Genomic DNA, 12487 nt, shown 5'->3' on the forward strand with positions numbered 1-12487 from the left:
GGAAGTTCTCTGCCTTATCTTTGGTCCCCTCCCTACTTCTCCACGTGAGGTTCTCTGCTCACATCCCTCCTCCCTGGAGAACGATCCTGTCTGCAGGCACACACTACCTTGCCCCTATCCTCCTCCACAATATAAAGGTGTTAGACAAAGGATCTTACCTGCCCTGTCTGACACTGCATTCTCATGGCTAGAATATTGCCTGGCATTTAATAGATACCCCATAAATATTTAATAAACTATTGATTAAAAACTGCAGTTCTTCAGGATTAATACTGGTAGTCAGTGAAAGAGAGTTTATGTGGCAAGACCAATAGCTTAGAAGCAGGAGGGGAAAAGGACAAAGTTGCACAAAGCAGTGAAAGGTCATCCACCCTTACCTGCTCTAGCCGGGTCCACGTGCAGATTTGCTAAATCTTAAATCTTTCAGTGCGGTCTGATTTAATCCTAACAAACCCTGACCAAGACCACCACGTTTATTAGGCATCAAATCGATGTTTACGGTCTGGTGTCAAACACGGTTGCTCCCCTAAGCACACGCATTCTTAGCAAGCCACAGTGTGAACCCAAAGTCCCACATGCCATGACCCAAACGCGTGCGTCCAGTTCCCAACAGGAACCCACCACAATCTCAGACTTCCCTGATGCTGATCATGACGACCCCAACCCTCGCCAAGCCTCCTCCCAGATAAGCTAGACTGGGCCAGTGTGGCCCCGGCTCTTCCTGGATCTCAGCAGAGCCAGCCCTAACATGGGGCCACCACACCTCCGGCTCCTCCGCAGCAGGCTCTGGGCCGCGCCCTGCAGCCCTTCACTCACTTTGGAATGTGCCGGTCACTCTCGAACTCTCGTTTCCACAGAGTGTTACCATCGCCTGAAAGTAACAGTTACCGCAAGCTGGATCCCTCGGGCCAGCATTCCTCCTGCTAACCCCGTTCGTTTCTGGCTTAGGCTCTCCTCTCCATCAGGTGCTGATAAGCACCGTGTCTCCCCTCCACATGCCTGGTTGTAATTATCTTATGATTAGTTTCACAAGCTCTAGTGTTAAGGAAGAATAGCACTATCCCTCTTTTATAGACATGAAAATAAGGCTCAGAGAGGTTAAATGATGTAGACAAGGTCACATGGTTTTTAAATAGCAAACCACGATCCAAATCTCGTGGAAGTACACGATCTACTTATTATGCTCCGTTCCTTGTTTGCTTTTTGCAGCACGAGGGCAAAGCACTTAGCATATGCCCATCAATGTCTGTTTAATGACAGAGAGCCTTGAATGTCCATTTTCAAAATAAATACCCATCTAATGGGAATTTTGTTTCAACATTTATCTCCACAACCCAGAAACACATGCAGCACAAGCATTCTTCGCCAGAGGCTGCTAAGCCCGCATACTTCACTAACGGCCCTTCCCACGCCCTGGGGAAACTGCACCCAGGAACGCGCCTGTGCGCTTCTCCTCCCGCTGAACTGCAGTTTACCCACTCATCATGTTAGATTTGCTCCCTCGTCTATTTATGAAAATGGTACTTGTTACTGAAAGTTCAGAATTTAAATATATATAATCCAGTGAAATGGGAATGTAAAAGAGTTTTATAAAAACTATGTTGATTGCTTTAGAGTGACTTGATCAATATGTGATTATAAAAAATATTTTGATCAAATTAGATGTGGGAGAAATGGAAGAAAAATTGTATAATCTAAAGACTGCTCTGTGAAACCAGGTCAAGTGTCCCAGTGCTTGCTGCACTTAAAGCAGCAAACAATAGTTAATGCATGACTATAGTAAGATTTGTGCAAGACAGAACATGCAGATCTCCAACCGGCCCACTACACTTAGTTTTAAACAAAAGAATGATGCAAAATTGTACTTTTTTCTTTTGAGACAGGGTCTTACTATGTAGTTCAGGCTGCCGTTCAACTCACTGTGTAGCCCAGGTTGGCTTTGAACTCGTGGTGAGTTCAACCTCCTGCCTCAGCTGCCCCAGTGCTGGGATTACAGGCGTGCACCACCACACTCCATCTATGGTACATGTATCTTTTAGGTTGAAATAAAATATCTAAGATGTAGATGAATCCTTTTTTTGATGATTTCTCCATTTTGAAGCCTATCACTGGTTAAGCCAAACATTTTCAATAATGCCAACAAGCCTGGTCCCAGGTGAACCCTTCCAGCAGGGCCCTCCTTACCTATACATCCTGTATAGGTACAACTCTATACAGTGCAACACCCCTCAAAAACCACCCGCCCTGCACCAATGAAATGGACGTGCTACCTTGTATTTTCACTGTTCAGCAATTCTACTCAACGTCCAGTGTGTTTATTACCTATCAATTTTAAATACCTCTTTAAAAACTTAAATCATATTACATTTCTAATCAACTACTTGCTTCAAATAATTTTTATTTATACAACATGTAAGTTTCATGAACGGTTCAAAACCTAACAGCTCAAAATTATCAGCTGTTTCTTAAATTCTTCTGAGATGATATAAGTCCTAATAAGACAGAATCTGTTAATGAATACTCGTATTAATTTGGGAATGAGAGCATTCCCTCAAATTGGCACTGTTATTAACATCCTTACCTTTATTTTTCACACTTACATCAAGTGAAAAGCTGTTACCTACTTTTAGCAAGCCAAAACAAATACCCAAAAGCTGAGAAGTCCAAATGTGTATACCAAAAGTACCAATTTAGCAATGAAGTAAATGCTTTAAAAATTCAAGATCCTTTAAGATTCTCCAAAAATGTTAACACACATCTTAAATAATGTTTAGATAACAAAAACAACTCTTTCAAAAGGATTCATATTTTCAGACGTATAAAATCTCTTTGTAAAGGCATTAGCCGCCCCAGCACTCGGACACACCATCCGACCGTAAGGAAAAGGATTAATCTGGCTCGCCGGTTCAGAGGAGTCAGTCCATGGTTAGCTAACTCCCAGGCAGGAGCATCATGGCAGAGGGGTGGGGTACAGCATGGCTGCTTACTTCTCGTCAGCCAGGAAGCAATGAAGGTAAAAAGGGCCAGACAGAAAGCACCAAGGTCATAACCTCCATGACCCACCCAGACATATCCAGAAGAATACTTTGCTATTTCCCCAGGTGGCACCCAAACCAATCAAGTTGACAACTCCGCTTAACCAGCACACTAACCGCTTAGTCACTGCTGTGTGACACTGAACAAATTATTCCACTTTCTGACCCTCCTTCTTCAATAGCAGAGAAGGTTAAAACCTAGCAATTAGTTGGAGAAACACCCATCTAAAAATTCTGTTTTAGTATATCGTCATATATATATGACTATATACATATTCATTTATTTATGTTATAGTTTATTATAAATTATATTATTTATATATTATTTAAAAGCCAAGTATTTTTAACAGTGAGGAAGGAATGACAAGGTACAAAATTCTCTGAAAGTATGAAAACTTAGTGTACACTGGGTTATGCAGCCTTTCCTCAGGGAAAGACCCAGGGTTTTTTTTCATCAGAATCTCAAAGTTATGCATAAACACCAGAAGTTCAAAAACCCACTTTCAGGCCTTTAGCTTTATCTTCTCGGTTCCTTAGATTTATCTTCTCGGTTCCTTAGATTTATCAGGTTTGTAAAGATTGCTGGAAAACACTAGACACAAGTTAAATTTTAATTTGCTCAACAACGAAGAAAAGCAAGGTCATAGCAAAGCGTGTGTTTTTCTTTTATCTCCTTTAAAAAAAAAAAACACCATAAATTCATTTAGCTCAAATTATCCTCCAACTTTGCCATAAATAAAACAAATACTCAAAATTTAAAAATCTAACAACAACAATAAAAAACTCAACGTGCCCCCAAAAAGAAAATCATTAAAAACTGCCTGAAATAGCCCCATTGCTTATATAACCCAGCAGCGACTGTTCCTTCCCTGGAGTTAATTTTTCAAATTACTCATTCCCTCATCCTGACTCAGAGTTAACAGCCTTCACTTCCACAGCGACTGTATTGTTTTAAATCTGTGCAATGAGGAGACTGTATGGCACCATGCAAGGTGCCCAGATTAGGAGCCGGGGAGAGCAGGGGCGCCGTCCTGTTGTCAGCAGCGGACGGAAGGACAGCATCCCGTGGAGCGACGATCCGTGTGCAAACACGCAGCCTCCCCTGCTCCCCGACGGTGCCTTCCACTACGGAGAGCGAAACTCACAACGGGGGTCACCCGACAGAAGACCTGATTCTAGGTCTAATGAGGAGATACATACACCAAGCAACAGTAAATATGAGATTACAGAACGTTCTGTCCCCAGTGCTGTCCTCCCAAAGGTACACATACAGTGTCTGTGAGTGGGGGCACTGAGACCCTCAACTTAACATTCATAAGAACACCAGACATCTCTGCCATACTGCTCCTTCCCTGAAGGTGACAGCACTTTACAGGAAGTACTTAATAAAGTACAGATGGACCCAAAAACCCACAAAAATACACCAGTTTGGTGTACCTTGATACATAAAGCCATATTTTACAATTCATTAAAAATACTTCTTATGAAAAGGGCAGCATATTTTTTAATCAGTTGTATTTCTAAGCTGCCTTTTCCAAAAGAAGTATTTTTCAATGGACTATAAAAGATGGCTTTATATATTTATATATTATTTATATATAATATATTATATATATTATATATTAGGACAGTACTATGCTGAAGAGACATTCCTTCCCCTCTTAAAAAAAAAAAAAGACAAACTGTAAATTTAACAATAAATATACCAAATTCACCTCCTGGAATACATTCCTGTAAAAGTTAAGCAATGTACACAAAAGGCAAATGAGCATGGTAAGAGCTTTTCTGAAAGGCTGTGGCTAATATTTCAGTGTTAGAATGTCATGCTGTTCATGCAAACACAAGGGATACTCTATTTCCTAATGGGCCAAGGTCCGCACTGGAAGAACTACTACAAACAGCACGCAGGGCTGAAGGCAGCAGGGTGCAGTCTCTCAGGTCCAAATCATCGTTAGCAGTTTCCCCCCATTTGCCTATTATGTGAATCCAAGAAATCAGTAATTCATTTGATGGAAGTACATACAGGGCAAACGAGGCCCAGGCACTAAAATGAATGAAAAGGAGCAGAAAAGAAACCAAGGCTGGCTCTTGAGCAAAGCAACCCAGAATCCAGCAAACAGTTTATGCAGAAAAGCCAGAATAAGAGATGCTGGAACTGTTGCGTCATGACATACACCAACATTTTCAGCCGTGCTAAAACATGCTCATCTAGCGTGTGATCCACATGCCTTCCCCCGTAACCCTCAGCGCTGACCGTGGGTTTTCAATTCTTCACCTTCTAAACAGCGCTTCCAAGCAAATGCTAAGACCAGAGGAAGAGAGATCACGAGGGGGCCTCGGCCCAGCCAGACATCAAAGATACGTCCTAACAGGCTCCAGTCTGCAATTCACACGCTTCATAGCACATTTCAACTAAGAAGGGATAAAGATTAAACTGATAATTGGCAAATACTGAATTCAGAAATTATTTCTTAAGAATTTAGTTCTAAGATCATTTTATTGTCCTTAAAACACAGCATCCCCACTAAAAGGAATATAAATAGGTATGAACATTTAGGTGACAATTTGGCATTTCTAGCAAAAATTAACATCTGCATGTGCTCTCGTGTGCGTGAAGATGGAGGTCTCACTTAAGTGGTCCAGGTTGGTCTAGAGTCTGCCATTCTCCTGCTTCAGCCTCGCCAATAGCTGGGATTATAGGCATGGACCACTCCACATGGCTTACATGTATGTTTTGATCAACCAGGTCTATTTTGAAGAATCTAGCCTATGAAATTTTAGGATGCAAATACATTGTAGCATTGTTATAAAGGTGAAAGATCAAGCCAGCTGGCTATCAGAAGGGTTACCACACAGAAGAATGCACTGTATCTACATGTATGGACACAGAAAGGACCTCCAAGACTTTGTTCAGAGAAAATATGCAAATTGTGGAAGAACAAGTACAAAATAAATGTAAAACATAACAGTAACATAAATGAAACTGTGTGTGTGTGTGTGTGTGTGTATTCGCGTGTGTGAAGAGATGTATGGGGAATGAGCTGAGAAGATTCCTTCCAAACAGATACGAACCAGAAGCTACCACCTGGGGAAAAAGAGAGGATCACTGTGTGGGACCAGCATAACTTCAAGGAAAAGTGCAGTTTTAAGGAAGGATTTTCACCTTTCCCTCCACACCCACCTGTATTACTTGAACATACATATATATAATTTGTCCTTTATAGAACATAAGACGCAAAGTCAAACGTGAGCTAAACTCCAGAATTCAAGAGGATTCTGAAACAGCAAAAGGGTTAAAGACTGCTGACAATCAGAAACATCCTTGGTAGACTTAATTCTTGAAAGGAAAACCTGTGGGCAGGACCTATCAGTTCTAAATGAATGTGACAATGTTTTCAGGAAAGAGCAATCATTACTCAAAGAACTAAAGGATTTGTATCTCAGATCTTCAAGAATGTGAAGAGATACTGAAATCAGAAACATTATTTAAAAAGATGTACTCATTGCAAGTGTTGCTTAGAAATGTAATTTCAATGTCAACAACAAAGCCTATTACTTTGGCACAAAATGAGCGCTGTGTGGCTTGCTCGCTTGCTTGTGGGCTTGACTGACTGAGTGCCTCACTTACTGCAGAGCTGGGGTCAGAACAACCCCAGGCAAGGGCTCTCACCCTGCGGTACAACCCAGGCGTTTTTACTTTTTTGAGATGGAGCCCTGTTAACTTGCCCAGGCTTGCCTCAAACTTGCCATCTTCCTGCCTCAGCCTCCTGAGTAGCTGCAGTTCCAGGTGTGTACCACTACGCTCAGTGTGTGTACGTTCTGATAAAACTTCACGCAGAATGAACTACATGGTATGAGGCGTTCACTCTTACCTGCACGTTTTCTTCTGTAACCTGAATTTCTGCAGTGTAAACATAATCAATTAGCATCCTCAGGGTCCAGCCGTCTACCTCTTTTATTCGAACTCTCTTTGCCCGGCTCTCACTCATCTCACCTAAAACACAAGGAGTAAAGTGCATTACTGCGAGACACTGCCATGGAAATACCGCGCAAGACAGACTGATCCACCTTTTTGCCACTCGCTGAATTAGAAAGCAAACTGGATGAACCACCTTTCGTGGGCTAAAACACGCCCCTAACTTTCCTAAAAGCTGCTCTGGGCAAACAAAATGTTCTTACGCTGCCACTCGTACCTGAAAATCACAGTGCAACGGTGCGAGCGGCATGTGCCTAGCTATACGAATCGTAGCCCCGGTGCTGCAGGAGCCTGTCTGCTGCTGTCCACGATTTGAGCTGTGTGCTTTCTTTACCCACTTCCAGTCCTCGCTGTGAGTGACAGGGTCACCACCTTTGACAACGAACACTTTCTGGAAAGGACCCACTAGATTAGCAACACCCACTTAGCAAGCACACAGATGCCTCTAAGGCCTGTGCTGGACACAGAGACCTGAGGTTCAGCGGGAAGTCATAACCCTCATGCAGAAAACAAATTATAGAAGATACTGAGGTCAGTCAATGGAGAAGCCTTGTTACCGGATCTTCTAGCCCTGCTGCCTCTTTGTCATCTGTAGTAACTTCATACAGAAGACATTTTCAAACCAGCACTTATTAATAGCCAGGCGCTTTTTGGCAACACTGTCCGATAAAAAGTGGTACATGATGCTTCCTAATACCTACTGTGGAAAGAGATAGACAAACAGCGAGAGGGAGAGAGAAAGGATGGTCCCTAGGTCAAAAGGAACTGAGAGAACAGGAAGCAGAGCTGAGAACCTACTTGTGGACAACATAAAAAGACCTAAAATGTAAGGAAACACAGCCACTGAGCGATGGGGCAAGAAAACCTCCATTAAAAACTGAAAGGGAGTTAGGTACTTGGAATCCAACACTTCGGAGGCTGAGGCAGGAGCATCACAATGAGTTCAAGGCCAGGTTGGACTGCGTTGTGAATTCAAAGCCACCCTGAACTACATAGTGAGATCCTGTCTCAAAAAAAAACAGTGAGGGTAGAAGCCAAGAATAATGCCTAGTGTCAAGGGACACCCTCAGCCAAAAGAGGTCTGGTTCTAGAATGCACCGCATTTTAATAATAAAAGAACAGGCATGAAAATGATGCCACTACCCATCACCTACCCCTGAATCCAGCATTACCTATTAAAAAGTAACATAGTGGTCTCAAGATTTTGGAAAGCTAATTTCCCTTCTGACACTGTACTGTCAGTGACCATAAACTATCAGAAGAGCCTGTGGGAATCCATTAGTACACAAAATTCCTTTGCAAACAAAAACCCGGGGAGGACAGAAACAGTAATAGTGATGTACATTTATTTCACTCTGCTTCCCTGGAGATTATGTGACAAGATCTCAGCAAGAAGCTGTTCTTCTCGGAGCTTAACTATCTCACGGCTACCCTGTCACCTCCCAAGGGAAAACATCGGTCTGTACTACAGGGGAGGGACAGCTAAGGACAAGGAATACTCGTGCCTCTGCTGCAGGAGGAAGGGGACTGGAGGATGTGTCTGCGACAGCAACTGTCTTTTCCCTCCTAAAAGGGAAGAGACTTGGGGAGATAATTTATCTGTATATACAGCACCTTCCTCTACCCTACTCTATGGACCTGGAGGGTAGACAGGTTTATGTACTCAGAAGGCGCTCTCGAGCCAAGGACTGCCAAGTAGCTTTTAATATTATGGTTTTCAAAGTATTGCTGCTGTAAGAAGCACTTTGCTAATTCACCTCTTTTCCTTCTGTCATTTTTAGGGTTATTTCCCTAGAAAAATGTATCCACTTCCAACAAATTCAACCTCAATTACATACTGCTTTGAAGATATTTTAATCTTTATTCTAATATTGCATTAATAGATTTAAAATTCTGTTACGAATCTAACCATATACTAAGAGAACTATAGAAGCCATAGCTAACTGTAGTTTTTACATAGTATGTTAATTACTCCCCTTTGCTATGTTTGTAGAGAAAAATCTAAACCCTATGCTTTGTGACATTTATGTTTGATAATGCATTTTTAAAATCACTGTATCTGACAATATTGCAGCTTTTCCTGTACTGCTTGTAACTTCCCCTAATCTCTTAACTTCTCTGTTTTATGTCTTGATCATGAAGCTCAAAAGCTCTATTAGGTAACCTGACGCTGTGTTAGGGCGCTGGCAGGGAGGAGGAGCATCATCCCTGATCCTCTCCTCTTCCTTCCCATCAGTGCCACCATTCACCGAAACCTACAGCGCTAACCTCAGACACATCTCCAGTCAGTCATCCCACCTGCCACCATGCTTCTGGTTCCTTATCATCTCTTGCCAACACCACTATAGCAACCTCCTAATTCTAGTTCTCCACACCAAAGTTCTTGAGCTTCCAGGGGGCAGGACTGGAGTTTTTCATATCTGTCTGTCCCACAATGCCTGACACACAGTAACCCGATAAATACAGATTGGATGAGTGACTGACTAGATGAATGAAGAAAAGTGCCAATTTAAAATACAGTACTTAACGTAATTAGTAATTACTTAACATATTTACTTAACATCATTAGTACCTCTTATGTTAATCTTAAACAGAGATTCTAGCTATAAAGGATTTCAGTCAACAAACATTTATCAAGCATCCACTCTCCATTCTAAGCTGAACTAATAAGCACTTTCACCAGCAAAGACTGTATCACCCCTATTCTGCTTGAGAAAAGGAAGTCACCCAAATTACAAAAGCTCAGGGACACATGCAGATGACTGAAAACACTTATACCCTGGGCCCTTTAACCAGGACATCTGAGCCCTTCCACAAGCCAGAAGCATCATTTATCTACTCTCAGTGGGAGAAATGTCAACAGGCTTAAGGTGAAAAAACTCTAACTCCACTTCATTTAAAAAAAAATTCTACGATTCTAATTTCAAGTACTGTTTACCAATAAAAATACCTAAAAATATGTAACAGCTTTGACTATACTGAAACCTTAAGAAATTAACGGCAAACTGATAAGTTACATTTAGTAAGTAAATTTTATCCCATGACTTTTCAGTTTTCACTCATCTAATCATTATTGCCCTTCTCTTCCTTAGTCTTGAGTTACAAAGAAGCTACTGGCACACAGGTGATGTCAGTCTGGAAAGGTGACCCAGATGTGCCCCGCCCCTCTCTCCGAGGTGGTCGTGGTATGTCACCCCACAGTTCCACAACAAATCTAAGGCAAACATGGTAACTGCAATTCCTCTGACAGTCTGGATCTGGTCGGAATACTTCTGGGAAAGGTTCCTAACTCCTTACACTGAGAAAGTCCTCCTTCCTTCAGATGCAGGGTCCTCTTGCTGCAGTAGCAGGGTAAAGACAGAAGGAAGCAGGCTCCTGAGGAAATTCTCAAGTTGTAGATCCAGTCCTGCTAGGTGCCCCGCCTACTTTCTTACTGTTTAAACCAGCTGGTGCAGCAGGTTCTATTATATACAGCCAAAGCATTCTAACTTGTATTCTTTATATGCAACACCCTATTTAATTTTCTTCACAGCGGTCACTGGTACCCAAAGTTATCTTTTCTGTGTGAGCTTACTGACTTTCTGACCTTTCCTCATCTCCTCAGCTAAAACCACACGAACCACGACTTGTTTGTTGGGTTCAACTCTATGGTCCCCAAAGCCTAGCACAGGGAAATGCTCAGTACATGCTTCTCGATGAATGAAGGCATGAATCTTAGAAAAACACATGCATAAAACTATGCATACAACTTTTAGAAATTATACTTCTTACTCATTAAAATAATTATCATGTCTTGCTCTAGTTTACTTTGCTGAATTATGTTCCATAGGACAAAAGTAGTAATTAAAAAGCACGTACAAAAAAGAGTAGAAAAGAAACTTCAGATTTTTCCGCTATATTTCACAAATGTTAGCCCGTGCCTCCAAATAAACCTAAACGTATTTCAAAGACAAACAGATTTTTTAAATGCCACATTTGTAACAACTAATCTAAAAAAGCAAGAACCCAGTTTGATATATTCCTTCTCGAGCACCAGTTAAACAACCTGATCTTGCTCCAAACAGCCTGCACTTCACAAGGTAAAAACCTGTGATTACAGCACAGAATTATCACCTTCCTTCTCTCCTCAAATACAGGGAATTGCAATGAGTAACAGAATTCCTTTTCAGGTGATACAATTTGAATGAAAAATTCACCTGCAGTTCATGGGAGGTTAGTCACGGGAAAACAACCCTTGATTTGAGCAAGAGACTACAAATATAAAAGGTGTTTGATGGAGCCAGGCATGGTGGCACATGCCTGTAATCCCAGCACCCAGAATCGCAGTGAACTAAAGACCAGCCTCAACTACATAGTGAAACTCTGTCTCAAAAAAACAAACAAAAAAAACAAAAACAAAAAAAGGGTATGCAATGGAATGAAAGCATCCAAAGGTCTACTTAAATGTTGGATTCACCATATTTTTTTGCCACAGTTTAAGAGGGCTTTAGACTACGAAAAACAGATGAATAATGGATCCATCTTCAGCAAATACCTAAATGAATGTCTATGTGTATTCATACATTGTAAGCTACCTGGATCAAAAGTCTGTGTGGGGCTGGGGATTTAGCTCAGCAGCGCAACGCCTGCCTGGCAAGTGCAAGGTCGTGAGTTCGATTCCCAATACCAGAAAAAAAAAAACCAACAAAACAAAAGTTTGTGTGTTCTTTAATCTCTGCCAAATTGCTGATTACTGTACACAGTGGATTCAAAAGTAGAAGAAAAAAATATGAAGACCATCAAAAAGGTTAATAGCACCCACTGTTGAAGAACTATAAATGTTTAGACCAAGTAGCCTAGTATGGTGGTACATGCCTATAATTCTAACATTAAAGGAGGCTGAGGCAGGAGAATCCCAAGCTCAACCCAGCCTGGGCAACTTAGTGACTCAGTGAGATACTGTTTCAAACAAAAAAAAAAAAGGGCTGAAATATAGTTCAGTGTGAAGCCCCTAGATTTAATTCTCAATTAAAGAAAAAAGGAAAGAAAGATAGATTAGCCTAAGTAGTATGCATATAAAAAGATATTTGACTAGTCATTAGGAAAATGTAAATTAAAACTACAGTGAGATAGCACTTCACCCACTAGAATGGCTATAATTAAAAAAGGAAGACAGTAACAAAGGCTGGTACGGATGTACAGGTATGGGCCTCTTTACACACTGCTGTTAGGAATGTACAGTGGTGTAGCCTCTTTGGAAAACAGCTTAGTAGTTTTTAAAAAGTTAAATATAAAAGCTGGAGTTTAGCTCACTGGTAGAACATTTGCCTAATAGGCACAAGGCCCCGGGTTCAATCCCTAGTAACACAGACAGAAAAAAAAAAAATTTACAGTAAAAAGTTTAACAAAAATTTACCATGTGCACTGGTGAGGAGGTAATATGCTATTTTTGACAACCCTTAGGCTGTAACTACTTAATAGGTCCCTCTTGCATATC

General features: G+C 41.3%; 1 protein-coding gene across 1 annotated transcript in view; it reads right to left on the minus strand.

Annotated features, from left to right (window-relative positions):
- Positions 1-12487, minus strand: part of Klhl2 (kelch-like family member 2) — an 81014-nt gene that overhangs the window by 51717 nt on the left and 16810 nt on the right. The window contains exon 3 of the mRNA XM_013513491.1: positions 6908-7029. Within this exon, the coding sequence (XP_013368945.1) occupies positions 6908-7029 (122 nt within the window). The remainder of the gene's footprint in view (positions 1-6907; positions 7030-12487) is intronic.

Source organism: Chinchilla lanigera, unplaced genomic scaffold (assembly GCF_000276665.1).
Source record: "Chinchilla lanigera isolate Chin_1 unplaced genomic scaffold, ChiLan1.0 scaffold00002, whole genome shotgun sequence".
Taxonomy (NCBI): Eukaryota; Metazoa; Chordata; class Mammalia; order Rodentia; family Chinchillidae; genus Chinchilla; species Chinchilla lanigera.